The 22,979-nt window shown below is 41.9% G+C and overlaps 1 protein-coding gene across 1 annotated transcript in view; it reads left to right on the top strand.

The window, feature by feature from the left end:
* DIPK2B (divergent protein kinase domain 2B) overlaps nt 1–22,979 on the top strand; it is a 216,541-nt gene that overhangs the window by 166,389 nt on the left and 27,173 nt on the right. The window contains exon 3 of the mRNA XM_069760081.1: nt 12,528–12,701. Within this exon, the coding sequence (XP_069616182.1) occupies nt 12,528–12,701 (174 nt within the window). The remainder of the gene's footprint in view (nt 1–12,527; nt 12,702–22,979) is intronic.

Here is a 22,979-nt window from a genome sequence, read left to right as displayed (position 1 = left end):
AAGCGTGAATAATGGTCCACGATGGTCAAGGCATAGACATAGCCAGACCGGCTTGGTGTCAACTTCACGTGGTCCATGGCTACAAGTTCAAGTGGTTGTTTGGTGATTATGGGCTGCAGTGGTGCTCTTTGGTTCTTTTGATCGTTTCTTCTGAGGTTGCATGGGCCACAATTTCTGCACCACTGTTCGATTGATTTTCTCATCCCGACCCAATAAAATCTTTCTCTTAGAAGTACTTCTAACTTTTTCCAACCGAAGTGACCAGCACCATTATGGTAAGCTTCGAGCACCATCTTGACATCTTGTTTAGGCACGATAATCTGCCAAACCAATTCATGTGTTTTCGGATTGGTGTACCTTCTACAGAGCTTCCCTTGATACAGGAACATTTTGCCTCTCTCTTTCCAGAGTTGATGCGTCTCTTCTGGGGCATCCTCATCGGGATATGCACTTTGCTCAGTTAACAGTTCCTTCACCAACTTCACAGCCGGATTGCTGTCTTGGGTGTCAGCCCATCTATGGTGTGCTAACGGATTTAAATTCACCTCTTGTTGTTTCTGATAGGTACTTGACTGATGATGTTTTGCCTTGGGATGATGGAAGGCTGGTAGTTCAATTTCTTCAAGCTCCCCCATTTCTTCTTCTACATCTCTCAAGTGTGGCATCCGGGATAGGGCATCGGCATTTCCATTCTTGCAACCTGCTCGATACTTGATCTTGAAGTTGTAATTAGATAACCGGGCTATCCATCGCTGTTCTAACGCACCTAATTTGGCTGTGTCCAGGTGGGTCAACGGATTGTTGTCAGTATAGACAATAAATTCTGCAGCGGCCAGATAGTGTTTGAAACGTTCAGTCACAGCCCAAACTACTGCCAGTAGTTCCAATTTGAAGGAGCTGTAATTTTCTGAATTTCTTTCAGTAGGCCGGAGCTTTCTACTTGCAAAGGCGATGACTTTCTCCCGACCTTCTTGCTTTTGTGACAGCACCGCTCCTAGTCCCACATTACTGGCATCGGTGTAGAGGATGAAAGGTTGATGGTAATCTGGGTATGCCAGAACCTCTTCTCCGGTTAGTGCCTTCTTTAGTTGTTCAAAGGAGTCTTCCCTTTCGTCGTTCCACTGAAAAGGAGGGTTTCGGTTTGAAGGTTTCTTCGTCTGCCCTACCAAGGTGTCTTGCAAGGGTGCTGCCAACTTGGTAAATCCTTTTATAAATCTGCGATAGTAAGCCACCAATCCCAGGAATTGTCTCACTTCTTTTGCGCTGGTAGGTCTTGGCCAATCCCTTATGGCGCTTATTTTCTCGGGATCTGGTGCTACTCCCTCCGAACTCACGATGTGTCCCAGGTACTGTACCTTTGGCTTGAGAAGGTGACATTTGGATGGCTTGACTTTCATGCCATACCTGGATAAGGCTTCGAACACTTCTGCCAGGTCTATTAAGTGTTGTTCGTAAGTCTTTGAGTAGACGATCACATCATCTAGGTACAGGAGGACGGTCTCGAAGTTCTTGTGTCCGAGGCAGCATTCCATCAGCCGCTGGAAGGTACTGGATGCGTTGCAGAGTCCGAACGGCATGCGATTAAATTCACATAGACCCATTGGTGTGGTGAATGCCGTCTTTTCCTTATCTCGCTCAGCCACAGGGACTTGCCAATACCCGCTTGTTAAGTCTAAGGTGGAAAAATAATTAGCAGATTTCAAAGCAGTTAAGGACTCTTCTATCCTAGGCAAGGGGTAGGCGTCTTTATGGGTGATGTTATTAATCTTCCGGTAGTCTACGCACATTCTCATGGTTCCGTCCTTTTTTTTGACAATCACTAGAGGGGCCGCCCAGGGGCTACAGCTGTCTCTTATTACCCCGGCCTGTTTCATCTCCCTCAGCATATCTTTTGCACATTGATAGTGAGCGGGCGGTATGGGTCTATATCTTTCTTTTATTGGGGGATGGTCACTGGTGGGGATTGTGTGTTCTACCCCTTCTATCCGTCCGAAGTCCAATGGGTGTTTACTGAAGACTTGTTCATATTCCGTCACTAGCCTATACACCCCTTGTTTTTGATGGGTAGGTGTTGAATTTATGCCCACGTGTAGCTGTTGGCACCAATCCTCCATTTCTCCATCTGAGCCATTGCCTTCCACCTGACAGGTTGGTTCTAAGGGCTCAATGGTTGTGATGGCATTGTTGTCAACAGTATATAGCTTTGCCATTGTAGCATACCTTGGCAAAGTGACCTCTTCCTCTCCAGTCGTACCGGCACTCGTCCCCGGTGTACCTCGACTATCCCTCGTGCTGTGAGTATAGTGGGCCTGCTGTCGGTGTACACTGGTTCTATTAAGGCTTGATAATCTCGTCCCTTAGTACCAATGGCTGCTCTACACCATACCAGCATTTCTGTTTTTGGTGGGATTACAATAGATGTTGGATCACTTACCCTCACACTGCCGATTTCTCCACCTGCAACTTCTACCTGTTGCCTTAACATCAATACTTTTATTTCCCTCCGGAGAACTCTCTGCTGGCAGGATTGGGCAGTTTCAGCAATTTGCTGTAAGACAGAAATGACTTCGGAAAAGCAGTTCTCTAACACATTCATTCCTATCAATACAGTTGGTTCACAGTTCCGCCGGTCAACATCAACAACAATTATACCCTGTTTCTTCAATTCTACTTTACCAATCTTTATGGTCATCTCCCTGAATCCTAGTTTCGGTACCAACTTACCATTACTGGCCCATATATCTAGTTCAACATCAGAGGGCCCTTTATCAATATCTGCATCAGCCCAGTACCTCTTATAAAGGATATACGGTATAGATGAAATCTGGGAACCTGTGTCCAGCAAAGCGTTGAGGGGCATTCCGTCCAGCACGATAGGGATAATGGGTCGTCCTCCGATGTACCTGTCGTGCCAGGGTGTTGGGCCTTGAAAGTTCATTCCTGCGAAGCGGCCCGCATTCCCAGGGGATTCCCGTTTAAATCACAATCTCGTGCAAAGTGGCCTGGCTGCTGGCAACGGCGGCAAATGGGCTGTCCATCCGGTTGGTAGCGGTCGCGGGGTCGTCCTCTCCATGTCGGGTATCTCCGGGGTCTCATCCATGGAACACCTTCTCTACGGTTTGACAACTCCATCTTGGGTCCTCTCATCTCCTGCATGGTTTTAGCCATTGAAGCAACAACATCAGTTAAAGAGTCAAGCTTTTGTTGAAGAGCCTCATTAGTACTGGGCCCCAGGGGCTTAGCAATGGCCCCGGACATAGCTGATGTCACTGGTACTCCATGTTGTTGAGGAGCCTCTGCCATGAGTTGCGCAGGATCCTGATCCCGAGGTGCCTCTGCCAGCTGGAGACGTATAACGCTCTCCTTTAATTGGGCAAATGTCAATTCAGGGTTCTTAAAAACAAGCATGCTCACATGCCCCCGGTGAGAAGGGGTGTAGAGTCCCTCAATAAATTGATCTCTTAGCAGTTTATCCGCTCCGGTGTTAAAAATGGGTTCAGCCAGTGTAAGTGATTTAAGGGCTTCCTGCAGGTTTAAGGCAAAGTCTCTCACGCCCTCATTAACTTTTTGTTTGCAATTAAAGAATCGTACTTTAGCTTTGCTGCTGGCAGTGGTTTCAAATGTAGCTTTTAATCCAGCAAATATGCGTTCAACAGTGCCTTTTAGATCAGCTGCCCATGCTGTGACTTCTCGCTTAGCATGGCCACTTAACTGCATCATCAGGAGACTAACACGCTGAACTTCACCCACAGGGAACATGTCAAAATGGGCCAGCATCTTTTCTCTGAAATCGTCAAGGGTATTAGGCTCACCTTCATACATTGGAAGCCATGGGCCACCCGGGGTATATGGCATCAGCACCGGCATGATGGGCGCCACTCCTTGCACCGCTGCGCTACCGGACTCTCTATCGACACTCTGTCTTTCAGCTGCATTAGCGTCGCCGGGTGCTGTGGCGTCTCCGTGCTGCGACATACTGTGCCCCCTTAGTTAATCCGGACCCTTCCGGTCCTCCGCTTCCGTCGGGATAGTGTAGATTCGTTCCGCTGTGCAGCAGGATCGATTTTCCCCTTGCTCTGATGTCAGAGCGCTCAGCTTGGTGCCGCCCACAATGACACGCCCCCTGCTGCTCCCACCCACCGCGCTCTGTAATGGCGGATTCTGAAGTTTTTCAGTTAGACTGGGGCTCAGGTGATGGCGTAGCTCAATTAACAGTCTCGTGCCTAACGGTTATGAAGTGATTAACTCAGGGGATGGCGGCCATCTTTACTCCATTATAACCAATGAGGAAAAGTCACTTTCAATAGTTTTCAATGGAGAATGGATTTTTCTTTAATAAAGTCAATTTTCAAGATTTTTCATCCAAGTTTTCACAGTTTTGGGCTCCAATCACGGCACACAATACCCGGTATACGGGCTGGCTAGATCCTGTTCGTGACGCCAATTGTGACGCCCAAGAGACCGGGGTACCCAGCACCGGACCAATGGGGTCTGTCTCTTGAGGGGGGTGTCACGGGTGGCTTGACCCGGTGCTGTGGCCTCAGGCAATGCACAGTGTAAAGGGTATCGTGAGGGAACAGGCACTTACTTGATCAGCAGCAGGTTCTCCCAGCGGTGATGATCCCAATCCTGGATAGATGGCTATTGTCCAAATGAAAGACTGAGGCACTGAAACGTTTAACCAGTTTACTTTAACAAAAAAGGATTTACAACCAGTCCTGTCACCGGAGTCTGTATGGGAACTCTGAGTTACTTTGACCCTGCCGGGGTCTTCGCCTCTTATTGTACGCAATATCTGTGTGGCCCTGCTGCTGTATGTGAACTGGCTGCCGGCCCAATCTGTCCCCTCCGGGTCCTGGTTCGACGGGCAACCCGAGTCCTTTTATCGGCTTACCCCCTCCAGGAGTACCGCTGAACTCTGTGTCTGTTGCTGCGTCCGACCCTAGTGAAGCTGATATCACCTCACGTTTTTCCGGTTGCTGTATTATATGTAATGAATACAGCCACGGATCCGGTATCCGTCTTTGCGCCTGTTCTGGGTAGTGATTAATGCTACCCGGTTCTCACAATGTCCTTTTTCTCTATCCCTCTTCTCCTCAGGCCGGTGATTTAGGCCTGGTAACAGTCACAGGGCTGTTAGAGATTCAACTGTATGACCTCTCACTTTCAGCTCCTTAGCCCAACTGCCAGTTCTTCTCTCAGACCAGAATGGATCAAGGGGAGTCTCTGGAGCTCCCCCTTCTGGCCGGAGGTGGTAGTGCAGTCTTGCTATTTTGGTATTTGCATTTACTGTCAGTAACTATTTTTGTGGCAAATACCCCTAGGGGTGCCACACATAATATGGTACTGAGGCAAAAGACAAAAATTGCCCAAAAATTGCCTGCAGATCTTGATAGCAAAGTGAATAGTTTCCATTGATATGTAATACAACAGCGCACTAAACATGGCTATCCGTTAAGTAATATTGGAAATATGGATGAAACTCCAATGAATTTTGATACGGGTGGAAATAAAACTGTCCATCAAAAAGATGAAAAAACAATTTTAATTAAAACAACGGGGCATGAGAAGTCCAGTTTTACAGTGGTATTAGGATGCATAGCTGATGGCGGCAAGCTGAGACAAATGATTATTTTTAAAAGACAAACAATGCCAAAACTCAAGTTCCCTGTTGGTTGTTTTGTATATGTGAATGAAAAAGGCTGGATAGATGAAGAAGGGGTAAAGCTATGGCTTGATAATGTATGTAGCAGCAGACCAGGTGGACTGACTTATTTAAAAATGTAGTCTACTGGTATGGGATATGTTCAGGGCTCATTTAACTCCCAGCACCAAGCAAAGACTTGCAAAACTAAACACTTATGCGGCAGTTATTCCTGCAGGATTGACATCGTTGGCACAACCACTGGATGTGTGCCTAAACAAGCCATTTAAAGATAGCATTCGAGAACAGTGGAATGAATGGATGGTTAGCGGCGAAAAGTCATTCACAAAAGGAGGAAACATGCGTGCTCCACAGTTGGATGGTTTGTGCAAGTTTGTCATAAAAGCCTGGAATGATATTGATGCAGAAACAGTAATCAAGTCTTTCAAGAAGTGTGGCATATCAAATTCATTAGATGGTATGGAGGACGACTACTTGTGGCAAGATGAAGAGGAAGCTGAAGCTGAGCCCACACCATCTGATACGGAATTCGATCCATATGATGACTGCCTTACAAATGTATCACCAGATCTCATTGATGTAATTATGAAATCAGATGACGAACAGGAGGATTTTGATGGCTTTTAAAGGCAAAACCTGTAAAAATACCGTAGCTTGCAGTTATGATGGCATTGCTAACAGAGACTTGCTCTCTCTCTATTGTTTGTTATCTTCCTCTTATTATCAGTTCCAGTTTGGTTGACAGCTTAGGCTACTTTCACACTAGCCATGCGTCGGCCCGACGTACCGACGCAAACTGCAAAAATAATGAACAACGGGGCAGCGGATGCAGTTTTACAACACATTCGCTGCCCCATTGTAATGTCCGGGGAGGAAGGGGCGGAGTTCCGGCCGCGCATGCGTGGTCGGAAATGGTGGACTCGACACACAAAAAAAGTTACATGTAACTTTTTTTGTGCCGACGGTGCGCCAAAACATGACGCATCCGTCGCACGACGGATGCGACGTGTGGCCATACGTCGCAATGCGTCGGCTAATGCTAGTCTATGGAGAAAAAACGCATCCTGCGGGCAACTTTGCAGGATCCGTTTTTTCTCCAAAACGACGCATTGCGACATCCGCCTAACGACGCTAGTGTGAAAGTAGCCTTAGAAAACAAACAGCATGGCAGCTCCCATGGGTTTATTGTTTTATCCTTCCTTTCAGCTTAAAGTGAATTAGGAAAAGTTTAATCCACTTGCACTGTTTTAATGTACCGTACATGTTTGATGATAAACAGCCTTATGTTTATAAGTGACAGTTTTCCTGCTAAGTACCTGAGTACCTGCATGTCATAAGCATTTGAATTAAAATTACCATATTGAAATCAAATCTGATGTTTTTTTTTATTTTTTCCGTATGTGCGTTGGAAGAGGGGTAATCTTATATGGCGAGTATATCCCAAACTCTATATTTTAACTGGAAAAGTTGGGGGTCGTCTTATACGTCCAGTCCTCTTATAGGCCGGAAAATACGGTAGATGGTGTCATTCAAAAACTCCCACGAAACACAAGCCCTTAAGAGAAAATAAAAAAAGTTACAGCTCTTGAATGAAGTGGAGGGAAAAATTAAAGTGCAAAAATGAAAAACTGCTAGGTCCTTAAAGGATTTAACATCTTTTTCTATTTACTGTAACTACAATTACATGACCTGGACCAATTTAGCAAAAATTCCCAGCAGTGCTTATTGGACAACATTCTCTAAGAATGCAAAAGACGCAAACATTCGTTTCTCAAATGAAATTTATGGGAATGAGGGGTATCTTAATTTCTACATGGTAATGATGACCTAATCCGCCGTGCTCATGACACAGATAAATTCTATGAAGGTTTAAAAATAGGAAATTTGATTGAAGAAGGTGAAATACTGTGAAATTTCACACATTTCTAAGTCAGTTTGTTAATGTATACTTTGGGATTGAAGATGTTCACGCCTAACAGTGAACAATGTGTCGCTATCAGTCAGAGAGGAACTATTCCTGTCTGCCTAAATGCACTTACAAAGTGCCGTGTACAGTGCTAGTTACATGATCACTGTTTTTAAGGTGAGAAATTCTAAACTAATATAAAAAGTCACATTATTTTAAAGTAAAACCAGCCAAATGAAAGCACTCATTCTATTAGTAATATTTTATTATTATACTTATATATTTACAAGTATATACTGTATATAAATAAGTCAAAATGTACAAGAAAGGAACAAAAGCCTCACCGTGTGGCTGAAAAGCTGCTCCCATCAACATGTGCATTAATCTAGTAAATGGCGTAGAAAAAATTGATTGAAAATGAAACTGGATAAACACGTCCATGAAAAGTTTTAAATCTTTATTCCTTCATATTTAAACAGGATATAAAAAAAAAAGACAAGGATAACATTATGTTATTAAGCTAACGCGTTTCTGGCGCAGTATATACTGCAGAGACAGACTGTATAGCACTACTTCTGTCCTATGGTTGTGTATTGAGTTTCTTTCTATTCACTGCAATATTATCCTTTGCCAAAGATCTAAAAAATACTTTCTAATCTCTCAAGACATGATCCAATCTCATTATTGGCACTAGATAAACCATTCATGCCATAATGTGGCCATGTGCACAAAGCATTTTTAAAGGCTTTCTAGGATTATAATATTGATGAATCCACCAAAAACAAATATGTCAAGATCCTAATCAACAAAAACAACCATAAGAAAAAAGCAGGATCCCTAAAATATAACTTTTAATAATTCAAGTGTATTCCAAAATTGGAGACAGGTAGCAAAAAATACCAATATATTTATCATAGGGGAAAAGAGGATATGTACCAATAGTATATCCTAATGGGCCGTATAAATACACTAAAATGACCCCTACCTGACAATGGAGGTTGGCACCCTAAGTTTCAGCGGTAAGCGCCCCCACTCCGCGGCGACTTGCCCTCCTGTCCCTACAAATCCCTATGATCAAAAAATGTGTCCCACTACACCCATTACCCAAGTGAAAAAAAACATAGAAAAAATTACAAAATAACCATAAAAAATGAAAAAATTAAATAATAAATAGAGCGGGTATTTCCCACAATAATAACTGCTCTAGACACCTCCCAAATGGGAGAGAAAATCGTATCCTCTCTATACCCAAAAATAATCTAGGAGTATAAATGGTATAAAAAATGTATATGATATCTCAGTAATAGATAGAGCAAATATGTCCCAAAATAATGAATGCTCTATTCAGCTCCCAAATGGGGAACACTAGGGAGTAATATCCCTTTTATACCAAAATATCAATCTGTAGGTATATAAGGTGTAAAGTTATAGACTTGTCTCATTTGTTCTGTAATGTTACTAGGGAAAAGCAAAAAAACTCCACGTTCTATACCACTTATGGAGAAATGTATATACATTATAAGTCACAAACAACCACCATAGTGTCTATTTATATGGGGTATTGCAGCTGATCAATACCCCTCAGATGAAATACAGAACGGAGTATGCCCTCCCTATTAGGCCATCGATCGACCCATTACAAAAATTAAAGGCCACTTTCAAACATAATAGTACCAGAGACCTCAGCAAGCGACACCTCAAAAAAAAATCATATATATCCTTTAGATAGGGTTTCAGCACATACTCATAGTCAGCACATTTAAGGCCGATATTACTCATCAATCATATTAATATTCAGATGGCATATACTTATCTGTGCTGTGAGATAGAGGGTCGCTATCATTCTGAATCGTCGGTAAAGCCACACATGAACGACATCCCAGGTAGTATCCGACGCGTTTCGCCCCCGTGGGAATAGCGGGGGTTCATCAGTGAATGTTGGCCATCACAATGGTATGTATTGGAATACTCTTTTAAACTTGAATTATTAAAAGTGATATTTTAGGGATCCTGCTTTTTTCTTATGGTTGTTTTTTTTTTTTTACAATATTGATGACCTGTCTGTAGGCCATGTTCATATGTTCGGTATTTGGTCAGCATTTTACATCAGTATTTGTAAGCCAAAATGAGGTGCGGAACAATCAAAGGAAAAATATAATTGAAACACGTCACCACTTCTGTATTTATCACCCACTCCTGGTTTTGGCTTACAAAAACAGATGTAAAATACTGACCAAATACTGAACGTGTGAATGTGAACTCAGAATCAGTCATTAATATCAGAGCATCACCTCCCCTGATTGGCTCTTAGCAGGTCCCACAGCCACTAAAGATTCGCTGTACAAACCCAGAAATCAGCAGCTTCGTATGCAATAAACTTCCAGTGACTGCCGGACCTGGCAACAACTGAAGGATGATAGTGCCATGTGTTAAACCCCCACCGATCTCATATGGATTATCTATCTTTAGAATAGGTCATCAATGTTGTATTCCTCGAAGAAAAAAAATTCTACATTTTGCAGCATTTATAGGGTAAGACACAAGATGACTCCACCCATGTGCAATACAGCCAGGATTGGACTAGCCCACAGGAGAACATGAGAATCCTCTGGTGGGCCCCTGTGCAACAGTGGGCCACCACCCTCATATATGAGCAGTACTTGGCACAATATACTTGAATCACTATGTACAGACCTTACAGCATCTTATTCAGTTAACAATCTATCCAGTTCAATGTTATATAAATTTGTGAATGAGGATAATGTCACATTTGCATGTAGTTGAAAAGTGGGGCCCCGGGATCGGTTACTGGGTGGCCTTTGACTCCTCAGTCCGACACTGAATACAGACATATATCTTTATCCAATTTGAACTATATTCCATTAACTTCGATGTCTCAATCTGTCACTATCTACAATGGCATGTAAAAGTTTGGGCACCTATGGTCAAAATTACTATTATTGTTAACAGTTAAGCAAGTTGAAGATGAAATTATCTCTAAAACTTAAAGTTGACACATTTCCTTTTTAGGCCGCAAAAATATATATATTGTAATTTTTAACATTTTAAAAATTAAAAAAAAAAGAAAATGGGCTGATGCAAAAGTTTGGGCACCCTTGGAGATTTGTGTGCTCAGATAACTATGACCAAGGTTTCAGACCTTATTTAGCCTGTTAGAGTTATAGCTTGTTCACTATCATCAATAGGAAAGGCCAGGCGATGCAAATTTCTCAGCTTTATAAAAACCCAGCCTCCTCTAACCTTGTGCCAAAAAAACAGCAGCCATGGGTTCTTCTAAGCAGCTGCCTAGCACTCTGAAAATAAAAATGATGGAGGCCCACAAAGCAGGAGAAGGCTATAAGAAGATAGCAAAGCGTTTTCAATTTGCACTTTCCTCGATTCAAAATGTAATAAAAAAATGGTAGTTAAAAGGAAAAGAGGAGGTTAAGATAAGGTCTGGAAAAAATTTAGTGAGAGGCAAATCAGAACCCTTGCTTAGACTGCAAAAGACCTTCAGAAATATTTAGCATACTCTTGAGTTGTGGTACATTGTTCTACTGCTCAGAGACACCAGCACAAATATGGTCTTCATGGAAGTGTCATCAGAAGAAAACCTTTCCTGCATCCTCACTTTAAAGTTCAGCATCAGAAGTATGCAAATGAAAATCTAAACAAGCCGGATGCATTTTGTAAACAAGTCATGCGGACCAATAAGGTTAAAATAGAACTCTTTGGTCACAATGATCAAAGGTAAAGTTGTAACCAGAAGTTTACATAAACTTTAAAAAAAGACATGTATGCATGTTTTTCTCAGTATCTGACATGAAATCAGAATAAACCTTCCCCATTTTAGGTCAATTAGGATTACCATAATTATTAATATTTGCCAAATGCCAGAATAATGAAAGAGAGAATATAAGGCATTTTTATTACTGCAAAGTCAAAATTTTACATACACTAAGATTATTCCTTTGTCATATGGGCAGTACAAAATTGTCCAATGTCATGTGTTTGGAAGCTTCTTTTTGGGTCCTAGGGCCACAGTTCGTCGGATGACCCCCAAACTCTGCATTCAAGTCACAGTACACTCTGAAGTCAGTGAAGAATGGTGGTGCAAGCCTCATGATATGGTCATATTTCTCTTACTAAGGTGCCGGACCTATCTACCGCATATCAGGGATCATGGACTAGTTTACACATTCTAAAATACTTGAAGAGGTCATGTTGCCTTACGCTGAAGAGGATATGCCCTTGAAATGGGTGTTTCAACAAGACAATGACCCTAAACACACCAGTAAACGAGCAAAATCTTGGTTCCAGTCAAACAAAATTGAGGTTACGGAGTGGCCAGCCCAATCCCGGACATTAATACAATAGACCACTTGTGGGGTGACATTAAAAATGCCGTTTCTGAAGCAAAGCCAACGAATTGCAAAAAATTGTGGGATGTAGTAAAAAAAATGCTGGGCTGGAATAACAATTGACAGGTGCCAGAAGTTGGCTGACTCTATGCAACATAGATGTGAAACAGTTCTAAAAAACTGTGGGTATACAACTAAATATTAGGTAAGTGATTCACAGGAATGCTAAATCCACAAAAAAGTGCGGATTGTGAATTTGCAAAGACAAATGCAGACACTGCTATTTTTTAGAACAGCCCAATGTTCATTTTTTGTTATTTTCTGTAAAGTAATTAAAATTATATGCATTTATCTTCATGTTTTGAATTGGAAAACAGTGTGCAATATTCCCAAAATCACAAGATTTTGTGATTCTCATGTTTTTGAACACTACTGTAGGTAGATATTCGCAGTTTATACACTAAAAATGCATTGTATAGGGTCTAGCACTATGCTAATGGTCTAGTTTTATGATTATTCATAATTACTTTACATTTGTTTGTTTTCTTTCTACCATTATAGCTATAATAATTTGCTCTTGATGTGTATTTTCTAGGGTCTACCTGTTCAATTCCTTCGCTGCCCCTCACAACGTCTCCTAGATCGAATAATTCGGCGCTATAGTGAAGTGATTGATGCTGGCAGTGTCTATATGACCCACCTGACAGACAAGGACAGAATGAGGTTGCTGTACACACTCTCAATTAACATATACCCAATTGTTTTACAGGTAAGATGAAGTTACCCTTTAGATATCAATATAGGATTATTTACATTTTTACCATATCAGGCTACACGCGTTGGAAAATCATGTTGCATGGTTTTGGCTTCCAAATGCTGATGCTAAATACCGACCAAATGCTGATGTGTGAATAAGATAAATAAGTTCCATGGCTCTGATTTATCAAGACCATCAATTTTCACTCCCGTCTTGATCAGGGGCTTGGTGGAGTCAGATGCTCCTGACAAATGGTATGCACCTACATTCACCGCGCCACGACTCTTACTCCAGTCTGTGAATGGAGTAAGATTTCTGGTATAAGGAATGCAAAAGATTCTTATGAATTTGATGAGCTGTAGCATCACGCCCCATCACACCCTGCCCCACACCAGCTCTGCCAAACACAAATGAACCCGCTTAAAGTCATAATTTTTTGGTGGTTATGCAAAAATGTTATGACTTTTCTAAGCTTTTTATGCCAGTCTTCTAGAAATAAATCTTTGATGAATTGAGATCAAAGTCTACACGGAGCATTTTTAACGCTTCTATCTTGGACTGTATGCTGAATAATAGGAAACAAGAATCAGCATCTACCCTTACGTGGACAAAGTTTTGCCCCTCCCCGGATAGACATGTGTAAGGCTAGGGTCACAGGACCAATTCTCTACTCAGCCGAGAAAATCAGTCCGATTATGCTAATCCAACTCTATTCACACTCTGATTAGAATATGATCAGAGTGTGATCATAGTGTGATCTGACTGTCTCGAATAAGGATAGAATGGGGAAAAAAGTCTCCATCTTCTTCACTCTGTCAGTCTGTCAGATATTATCCAAGTACGGTCCAATATTTTTGATTGATCCTTTGATTTGCATGACCTAATGCAATCTACATATTGAAATATCGGATGCCAATCGTGCATGCTGTGATTTTTCAGAAGTGTGCATGGTCCCCATTGAATAACATTGGTCTGAGTGTGCTCTGATTTTATGCCTTCTAAAATTCTCTCTTGCTACTTGCCCTCAGTTTCATTTTTGGGATTAACAAACGTGTCTTAGTTTTATCTGTTATATGTGAAAAAAGAGACACAGATTCTAATGATGGAATTTTTATCTCTGAGCTCAGTCTCACTCCTCTGCAACAAGCCTGGAAATGTTCCATGTTCTGTATGTTAACAAGAGCATAACCTTGGATCATATTCTAGCATAAAGGGAGTTAATTTGGGATTAGAAATAATAATGACATTGTTGCAATTTAACCCCTTTACCCCCAAGGGTGGTTTGCACGTTAATGAGCGGGCCAATTTTTACAATTTTGAGCACTGTCCTTTTATGAGGTTCTAACGCGTTGGAACGCTTGCTTGGATCCCGGTGATTCTGACATTGCTTCCTCGTGACATATTGTACTTCATGTTAGTGGTAAAATTTCATTGACATTACTTGAGTTTGTGAAAAAAAATGGAAATTTGGTGAAAATTTCGCAATTTTCCAAATGTGAATTTTCATGCCCTTAAATCACAGAGATATGTCATACAAAATAATTAAAGGGAACCTGTCACCCCCAAAATCCAAGGTGAGCTAAGCCCACCGGCATCAGGGGCTTATCTACAGCATTCTGTAATGCTGTAGATAAACCCCGATGTATCCTAAAAGATGAGGGGTGCAGTTTTTAGAATGGTGTCACACTTGGGTATTTTCTATCATATAGACCCCTCAAAGTGACTTCAAATGTGATGTGGTCCTTTAAAAAAATGATGTTGTAAAAATGAGAAATTGCTGGTCAACTTTTAACCCTTATAACTCCCTAACAAAAAAAATTTTGGTTCCAAAATTGTGCTGATGTAAAGTAGACATATGGGAAATGTTACTTATTAAAGGGAACCTGTCACCCCCAAAATCAAAGGTAAGCTAAGCCCACCAGCATCAGGGGCCTATCTACAGCATTCTGGAAAGCTGTATATAAGCCTTCGATGTATCCTAAAAGATGAGAAAAAGAGGTTAGATTATACTCACCCAGGGGCGGTCCCGGTCCGATGGGCATCACAGTCCGGTCTGGTGCCTCCTATCTTCAACAGATGACGTCCTCTTCTTGTCTTCACGCTGCGGCTCCGGCACAGGCGTACTTTGTCTGCCCTGTTGAGGGCAGAGCAAAGTACTGCAGTGCGCAGGGAAAGGTCAGAGAGGCTCGGCACCTGCGCACTGCAGTACTTTGCTCTGCCATCAACAGGGCAAACAAAGTACGCCTGTGCCTGAGCCACAACGTGAAGACAAGAAGAGGACGTCATCTGTTGAAGATAGGAGGCACCGGACCGGACTGTGATGCCCATCGGACCGGGACCGCCCCTGGGTGAGTATAATCTAACCTCTTTTTCTCATCTTTTAGGATACATCGAAGGCTTATATACAGCTTTCCAGAATGCTGTAGATAGGCCCCTGATGCTGGTGGGCTTAGCTTACCTTTGATTTTGGGGGTGACAGGTTCCCTTTAATAAGTAACATTTCCCATATGTCTACTTTACATCAGCACAATTTTGGAACCAAAATTTTTTTTGTTAGGGAGTTATAAGGGTTAAAAGTTGACCAGCAATTTCTCATTTTTACAACATCATTTTTTTAAAGGACCACATCACATTTGAAGTCACTTTGAGGGGTCTATATGATAGAAAATACCCAAGTGTGACACCATTCTAAAAACTGCACCCCTCAAGGTGCTTGAAAACATTCAAGAAGTTTATTAACCCTTCAGGTGCTTCACAGGAATTTTTGTAATGTTTAAAAAAAATTGAACATTTAACTTTTTTTCACAAAAAATTTATTTCAGATCCAATTTGTTTTATTTTACCAAGAGTAACAGGAGAAATTGGACCCCAAAAGTTGTTGCACAATTTGTCCTGAGTACACCGATACCCCATATGTGGAGGTAAACCACTGTTTGGGCGTATGGCAGAGCTCGGAAGGGAAGGAGTGCAATTTGACTTTTCAATGCAAAATTGGCTGGAATTGAAATAGGACTTCATGTTGCGTTTGCAGAGATCTTGATGTGCCTAAACAGTGGAAACCCCACAAAAGTGACATCATTTTGGAAAGTAGACCCCCTAAGGAACTTATGTAGATGTGTGGTGAGCACTTTGAATCCCCAAGTGCTTCACAGAAGTTTATAATGTAGAGCCGTAAAAATAAAAAATCTTAATTTTTTTAACAAAAATGATTTTTCGCCGCCAATTTTCTATTTTCCCAAGGGTAACAAGAGAAATTGGACCCCAACGTTGTTGTGCAATTTGTCTTGAGTACTCATGAGCACGGCTGATCGATGATGACGTACTATCCCGTCGGTGCTCATAGGGGCCCAGACCACCTCGACGGGATAGTATGTCTCATGTCAGAAAGGGGTTAAGGGGCCGGATCATTAAACTGTTTATGACGGAGTTGTGCAAAAAATTTTCTTTTGCCGTTTTCATGGATCTTTGTTGAACTTGAAAGGAGAAGTGGTGTGGCTACAACCACCCATCAAATTAATACAATTTCTGGAGAGGCATGAGGAGGCACATGCCATTGAAAGGATACACCAAACTCATCAATAAGCATGCTTCTCTTAATTAATTTAGCTTCATCAAACTATTGATTAAAGAAGCGCTCCCATCAGTTTTTATCCTTTTAAAATACTGCAATCATAATACTATACAGCACTCTGTACTTACCATTGCTCATTTTGCCCTTCTACCCAGTTAATTATTTTCTTTTTCATTAGGTTTATGACATTGCATGCATAAAAACAGACTAGCTGAATTCTTCTTCTACTACTAACAATTATCCCATCTGAATGTTAACATTCACCTTTCGCTGTTAAGTAATAATTTAGAAATTATATTTTTTAATATGATGTAGAACAATTCTACTAAATTAAATGTATAAAATGTTTCCCCATAAAACATTTGCATTTCAGTGTTATGACTTACAAAGCTGTCTTTGAATACTTTCTGTGGAAAAATTGAAAATAACGAGAAATGAGCAATTCTGGAATAAAGTTGTGTTTTATTTGAATACTACTGTGATACAATCCAAAATTCTAAAACTCCACTTCATGCTTCTTTGTAGAAATCCACATGTTGGTCAGCCCTGTCTAGACCATCAAGTTTTGTTATAGTCCTATATTCAGCAATCTATTTTATATAGCATAATTAAATATGTTAATTCACTATTAGGGCATATTCACATTGTGTCCTTTTTCTGTGGTCAAAAACATTTTTCAAACAAAAAATGCTTAATTGCTCTTTTTCTCTGGGCTTTAATAAACCTGAAGCATAATTTTTCTTCGTCTTTTGGTTGTTTTATGAGCGCTTTTTTAATAATTTTTCCACTGGCATTTTTAGCTTTTTTCTGTGTTTTTGGGGTCATCTTTTTACTGGTGTTTTCGAGACAGTACCATCTTACACAGGAAATTGAGTAACCATCTTTTTCATCTTCTCACAGCATTCTAGGGTTCTTCCCTCTCCTTGCCTTTTCATGGTCTACATTAACCTTGCCACTTGGTTGCCATTACGGGATCACCATGATTAATACCTCTTCAATGAAAATTGCATTTTTCACTAATGGAGAGGACACCCATTACCACTTGCTCAAAATGATTCCTTGACTAGGCATTTTATTTGCACAGGTCATTAAATACTACTATGCATAATTACAATATTGCATTATAATATACATAACTTATTTCTTTATTTACAGTCAAGAAAAATAATGATGTAAAAGAAAAAATGGAGAAACAATGAAAAAGGTTTTAAAATGAAATAAAAGCTAATGAACAAATAAAAATCATAGATATCCTAATTTAATATCCTCATATTTATAACATCATCATGATTTTTAGATTACATCCCGATTTTTGCCTTATTTATATTAAAGGCATTTTTACATGTCCATTTATTTTTTGGCACATTAGATGGCTTATAATCTAGTATTTACTGCATATAATGATGGAGCAGCCTAGAATAAGGAGGGTAACACACGATGCTAGCTACTGCCATTTGCCTGCATTATTCCTAGTCAGTAATGGCTGTCAACTGATAATTCGCACAAATAATTTTAAATTCTTCCTACCATAGGAAGAGCTTAGCTAAAACATTATAATAATAATAATAATTTTTATTTATATAGCGCCAACATATTCCGCAGCACTTTACAATTAAGCGGGGACATGTACAGTACAATAAATTCAGTACAAGTTAAGACAATTTAAACAGTGACATTAGGGGTGAGGTCCCTGCTCGCAAGCTTACAATCTACAATGAAATGGGGGGGGACACAATAGGTGAAAAGTGCTTGTTATTTCATGTCTGGCAGTTATAATAAATAGGTCTGATTGTCTGGGGAAGTGCATTCCAGAGAGCTGGCGCAGCACAAGAGAAGTCTTGGAGACGGAGGTGCGAAGTTAGGATGTTAGTCTTAGGTCATTTGTAGAACGGAGGGCACGTGTAGGGCGATAGACAGAGATGAGAGCGGAGATATAAGGCGGTGCAGAACTGTGGAGAGCTTTGTGGATGAGAGAGATGAGTTTATACTGGACCCTGTAGCGAATGGGTAGCCAGTGCAAGGACTGGCACAAGATGGAGGCATCGGTGAAGCGGCTGGACAGAAATATGACCTTGGCTGCCACATTCAAGATGGATTGGAGAGGAGAAAGTTTGGAAAGAGGGAGACCCATCAGAAGAGAGTTGCAGTAGTCCAGACAAGAATGAATAAGAGCGACAGTAAGAGTCTTAGCAGTTTCAAATGTGAGAAAAGGTCGGATTCTGGAGATGTTTTTAAGATGCAGGTGACAGGAGCGAGTGAGTGATTGGATATAGGGAGTAAAGGAAAGTTCGGTGTCGAATATAACCCCAAGACAGCGGGCATGCTGCTTGGGAGTTATGGTTGAACCCTCCAGGGTAATTTCGATGTTGGGTAGAGTGAGGTTAGTAGAAGGGAGAAACACAAGTAGTTCAGTTTTGTAGAGATTTAGTTTCAGATAGAGGGAGGACATGATGTTAGAGACAGCAGACAGACAATCCTTGGTATTTGGAATTAGAGTGGGGGTGATGTCAGGGGAAGAAGTGTATAATTGGGTTTCGTCAGCATAGAGATGGTACTGGAACCCAAATCTGCTCATTGTTTGTCCAATAGGGGCAGTGTATAGAGAGAAAAGGAGGGGGCCCAGGACTGAGCCCTGCGGAACCCCGATATTAAGGGGACAAGGAGAGGAAGAGGAGCCAGCAAAAGATAGTGAAGCAGCGGTCAGAGAGGTAGGAGGAGAACCAGGAGAGGGCTGTGTCCTTGAGGCCTATGGAGCGAAGCACAGTGAGAAGGAGCAGGTGATCCACAGTATGAAATGCGCCAGATAGATCCAGGAGAATCAGCAGAGAGCAATGACCTTTGGATTTAGCTGTTATTAGATCATTAGAGACTTTAGTGAGGGCAGTTTCAGTGGAGTGTAAAGAGCGGAAACCAGATTGTAAGGGGTCAAGAAGAGAGTTATCCGAGAGATAGTGGATTAGAAGGGAGTGGACCAAGCGTTCCAGGAGTTTAGAGATGAAGGAAAGGTTAGAGGCAGGTCTGTAGTTAGCCGTGCAGTTCTGGTCCAGGGATGGCTTTTTAAGTAAAGGGGTAATGATATGTTTAAATGAGGAGGGAAACATACCTGAAGAAAGAGAGAGGTTAACTATTTTAGTCAGGTGAGTGGTGACCACTGGTGAGAGAGACTGCAGGAGAGGTGAAGGAATGGGGTCACTATTGCAGGTTGTAGGCCGAGCAGAAGTGAGGAGCTTGGAAACTTCTTCTTCTGAAACAGGCTCAAAGATGTCTAGTGAGCTTGATAGGGAAGGTGATCCAGGCACTGAGGAGATTGGGCTGAGATATCCTGATGGATGTGGTTGATTTTTTCTAGGAAATAAGTGGCCAAATCCTCACCACTGAGATTGGAGATGGGGTCCTGTACTTTAGGTTTCAGGAGGGAGTTTAAGGTTTCAAAAAGTCATTTTGGGTTGTTGGATAGTGAGGTGATGAGGGTGGTGAAGTAGGATTGTTTGGCCAGAGAAAGGGCAGAGTTATAGGTTTTGAGCATGAACTTATAGTGGATGTAGTCTTCAGCTAAGAGAGATTTTCTCCACTGCCACTCTGCACACCTTGAGCACTTGAGCAACGTTGAAGAAAGCGTGTTTGCATAGTGTTCCAGGGCTGCCGTTGTCTGTCAGGTCTTTCTGCGTGGAGAAGGTGCTGCTTCATCCAGGGCATTCTTCAGTGTAATATTGAAGTGTGACAATGCTAAGTCTGGACAGGAGAGGGAGGAGAGGGGGCTAAAGATGTGTGGAGGTTGTCCATAAGCTGCTGGGTATTAATGGTACGTGTATTCCGATAAGTGTGTTAAGTGGGGGTGTCCTGGGTGAGGAGACAATTCTTGACAGAGAAGGAAAGAAAGTTGTGGTCCGAGAGCAGGAGAGTGGAGTTAGTAAAGTCGTGCAGCGATCCGGGACGGGAGAAAACCAGGTCCAGAGTATTCCCGTCCTCATGCGTAGGAGAATTAGTAAACTGTGAGATGTTGAATGAAGAAGTTAGAGAGAGAAGATGAGAGGCAGATTGGGAGAGGGGATCATTGATGGGGATGTTAAAGTCGCCCATGATGAGGGTGGGGATGCCACAGGATATAAAGTGAGTAAGGTGGCAAAGTGGTCTAGAAACAGGCGGGAGGAGCCTGGAGGGCGATAAACAACCACCACCCGCAAGGAGAAGGGCTTAAAGAGTCTGACGGCGTGGACTTCAAAGGAAGTAAATGCAAGTGAGGGAAGCGGGGGATGACCTGGAAAGCACATTGTGATGAAAGGAGTAAACCAACACCTCCACCCTGTCTGTTCTCAGGTCTGGTGGTATGTGAAAATTTCAGCCCACCAAACGAGAGAGCGGCAGCGGCGGTGGTGTCTGAATGCTGGATCCAGGTTTCTGTAATAGCCAGAAGGTTAAGGGAATTAGAGAGGAAAAGATTGTGAATGTAAGTTAGTTTGTTACACACAGACTGTGCATTCCAGAGAGCACAGTGGAAAGCAATAGGAGAAGGCATGCACTGAATGTTAATAAGATTAGCAGGGTTTCTGCATGTAGCTGGAGGAGAGTAATGTATGCTGGTGGAGGGAGGTCCAGGGTTTGGGGAGATGTCATCTGCAACTAGTAGAAGGAGAAAAAACAGAAAGAGCAGGTGGTGGGATGATTTGTATAAACGTTTTGAGTGCTGCATGGCGGTAGTGACTGGTTTGGAGTGGGTAAGAAATGTCAGTAGAGCCTCAGAGTTATACATGGGAGAGGGGAGAAGTGGATATAGAGAGAGTGCCCACAATGTGTTAAAGGGCGGGCAAGTTGTGAGAAAGCAGAAACAAATAAGAAGCAGATTGATATGATAAATGCATAATGTAGAATGACTGACCGAGAAGCATGATTGTTTGAAAAACTTATGCACCTTACCTGTCTCCTGCCCTGTCCAACTGCCATTGTATAACTGCTAAGCACTTTATACTGTTGCACTTAATATCTGTTGCACACGCGAACTCGCACGCGTCCTATCCCAGCCAGACTAAGGCTATGTGCACACGTAGGTTCGGGTCCCTGCGGGTTCTCCCGCAGCGGATTTGATAAATCTGCAGGGCAAAACCGCTGTGGTTATCCCTGCAGATTTATCACGTTTTGTCTTGCGGGTTTTACTCCTGCACTTGTTTTACTATGCATATGCAGCATCAATAGTAATGTTAAAAAAAAAATGGTTATACTCACCCTCTGACGTCCCGATCTCCTCGGTGCTGCAGGCGGCAGTCTGGTTCCAAAGATGCTGTGCGAGAAGGACCTTTGTGACGTCACGGTCATGTGACCACGACATCACCGCAGGTCCTGCTCGCATAGCAAACCTGAGACCGGACGGCCGCATGCAGCGCTGAAAGGTAAGTATATCATTATTTTTTATTTTAATTCTTTTTTTTTTTTTACCACAAATATGGTTCCCAGGGCCTGGAGGAGAGTCTCCTCTCCTCCACCCCGGGTAGCAAATGCACATTATCCGCTTACTTCCTGCATGGTGGGCACAGCCCCATGCGGGAAGTAAGTGGATCAATGCATTTCTATGTGTGCAGAATCGCTGCGATTCTGCACAAAGAAGTGACATGCTGCGGGTTGTAAACCGCTGCGTTTCTGCACGGTTTTTCCCGCAGCATGTGCACAGCGGTTTGCGGTTTCCCATTGGTTTACATGTTTACTGTAAACGCAATGGAAACTGCTGCGGACCCGCAGCATCAAAATCGCTGCGGTTCCACGGTAAAAACCGCAACGTGTGCACATAGCCTAAATATATATGAAATGAAATGACTGCTAGTTTCAGGAACCAAATGGCCACAATCAGCAATTAACCAATTAGCATAGGGCCTTAGCAGGCGTTACTATGCAGGGTAACCAACCAATGCTGAACAAGGCCATAAAACAGTGGGAAAGAGGAAGAAAGAAAAAAATAGCTTTGAACACTTTAAATCAGAAACCAAAAACAGAGGGGGGAAAAAAGCAACACAGGAGTGATGGATTAAAATACCCCGAGCAAAGCTTGCTAGATATGAATTTATTCACACTTGCAGTCAGCACACAAATGGATGATGGATTAAAATACCCTGAGCAAAACTTGCTAGATATGAATCTATTCACACTTGCAGTCAGCACACAAATGGATGATGGATTAAAATACCCTGAGCAAAGCTTGCTAGATATTAATCTGTTCACACTTGCAGTCAGCACACAAATGGATGATGAATTAAAATACCCTGAGCAAAGCTTGCTAGATATGAATCTGTTCACACTTGCAGTCAGCACACAAATGGATGATGGATTAAAATACCCTGAGCAAAGCTTGCTAGATATGAATCTATTCACACTTGCAGTCAGCACACAAATGGATGATGGATTAAAATACCCTGAGCAAAGCTTGCTAGATATTAATCTGTTCACACTTGCAGTCAGCACACAAATGGATGATGAATTAAAATTCCCTGAGCAAAGCTTGCTAGATATGAATCTGTTCACACTTGCAGTCAGCACACAAATGGATGATGGATTAAAATACCTGTGTGAAGAAGAGAAGAGAGGAACATCAGCTTCAATGCCATTGCATAACTGCCAAGCACTTTATACTATTGCTATCCCAGCCAGACTAAATATTCTATTCACTTGCAAGCTGACTTAATTGGTTGACTCAATTATGCAACATGTTGTCCATTTTAATTTTTTTACTATCT

This window comes from Ranitomeya imitator, chromosome 3 (assembly GCF_032444005.1).
Source record: "Ranitomeya imitator isolate aRanImi1 chromosome 3, aRanImi1.pri, whole genome shotgun sequence".
Lineage (NCBI taxonomy): Eukaryota > Metazoa > Chordata > Amphibia > Anura > Dendrobatidae > Ranitomeya > Ranitomeya imitator.
Note: the sequence above shows the minus strand (reverse complement) of the source record. Positions and strands in the feature narration are given on the sequence as shown.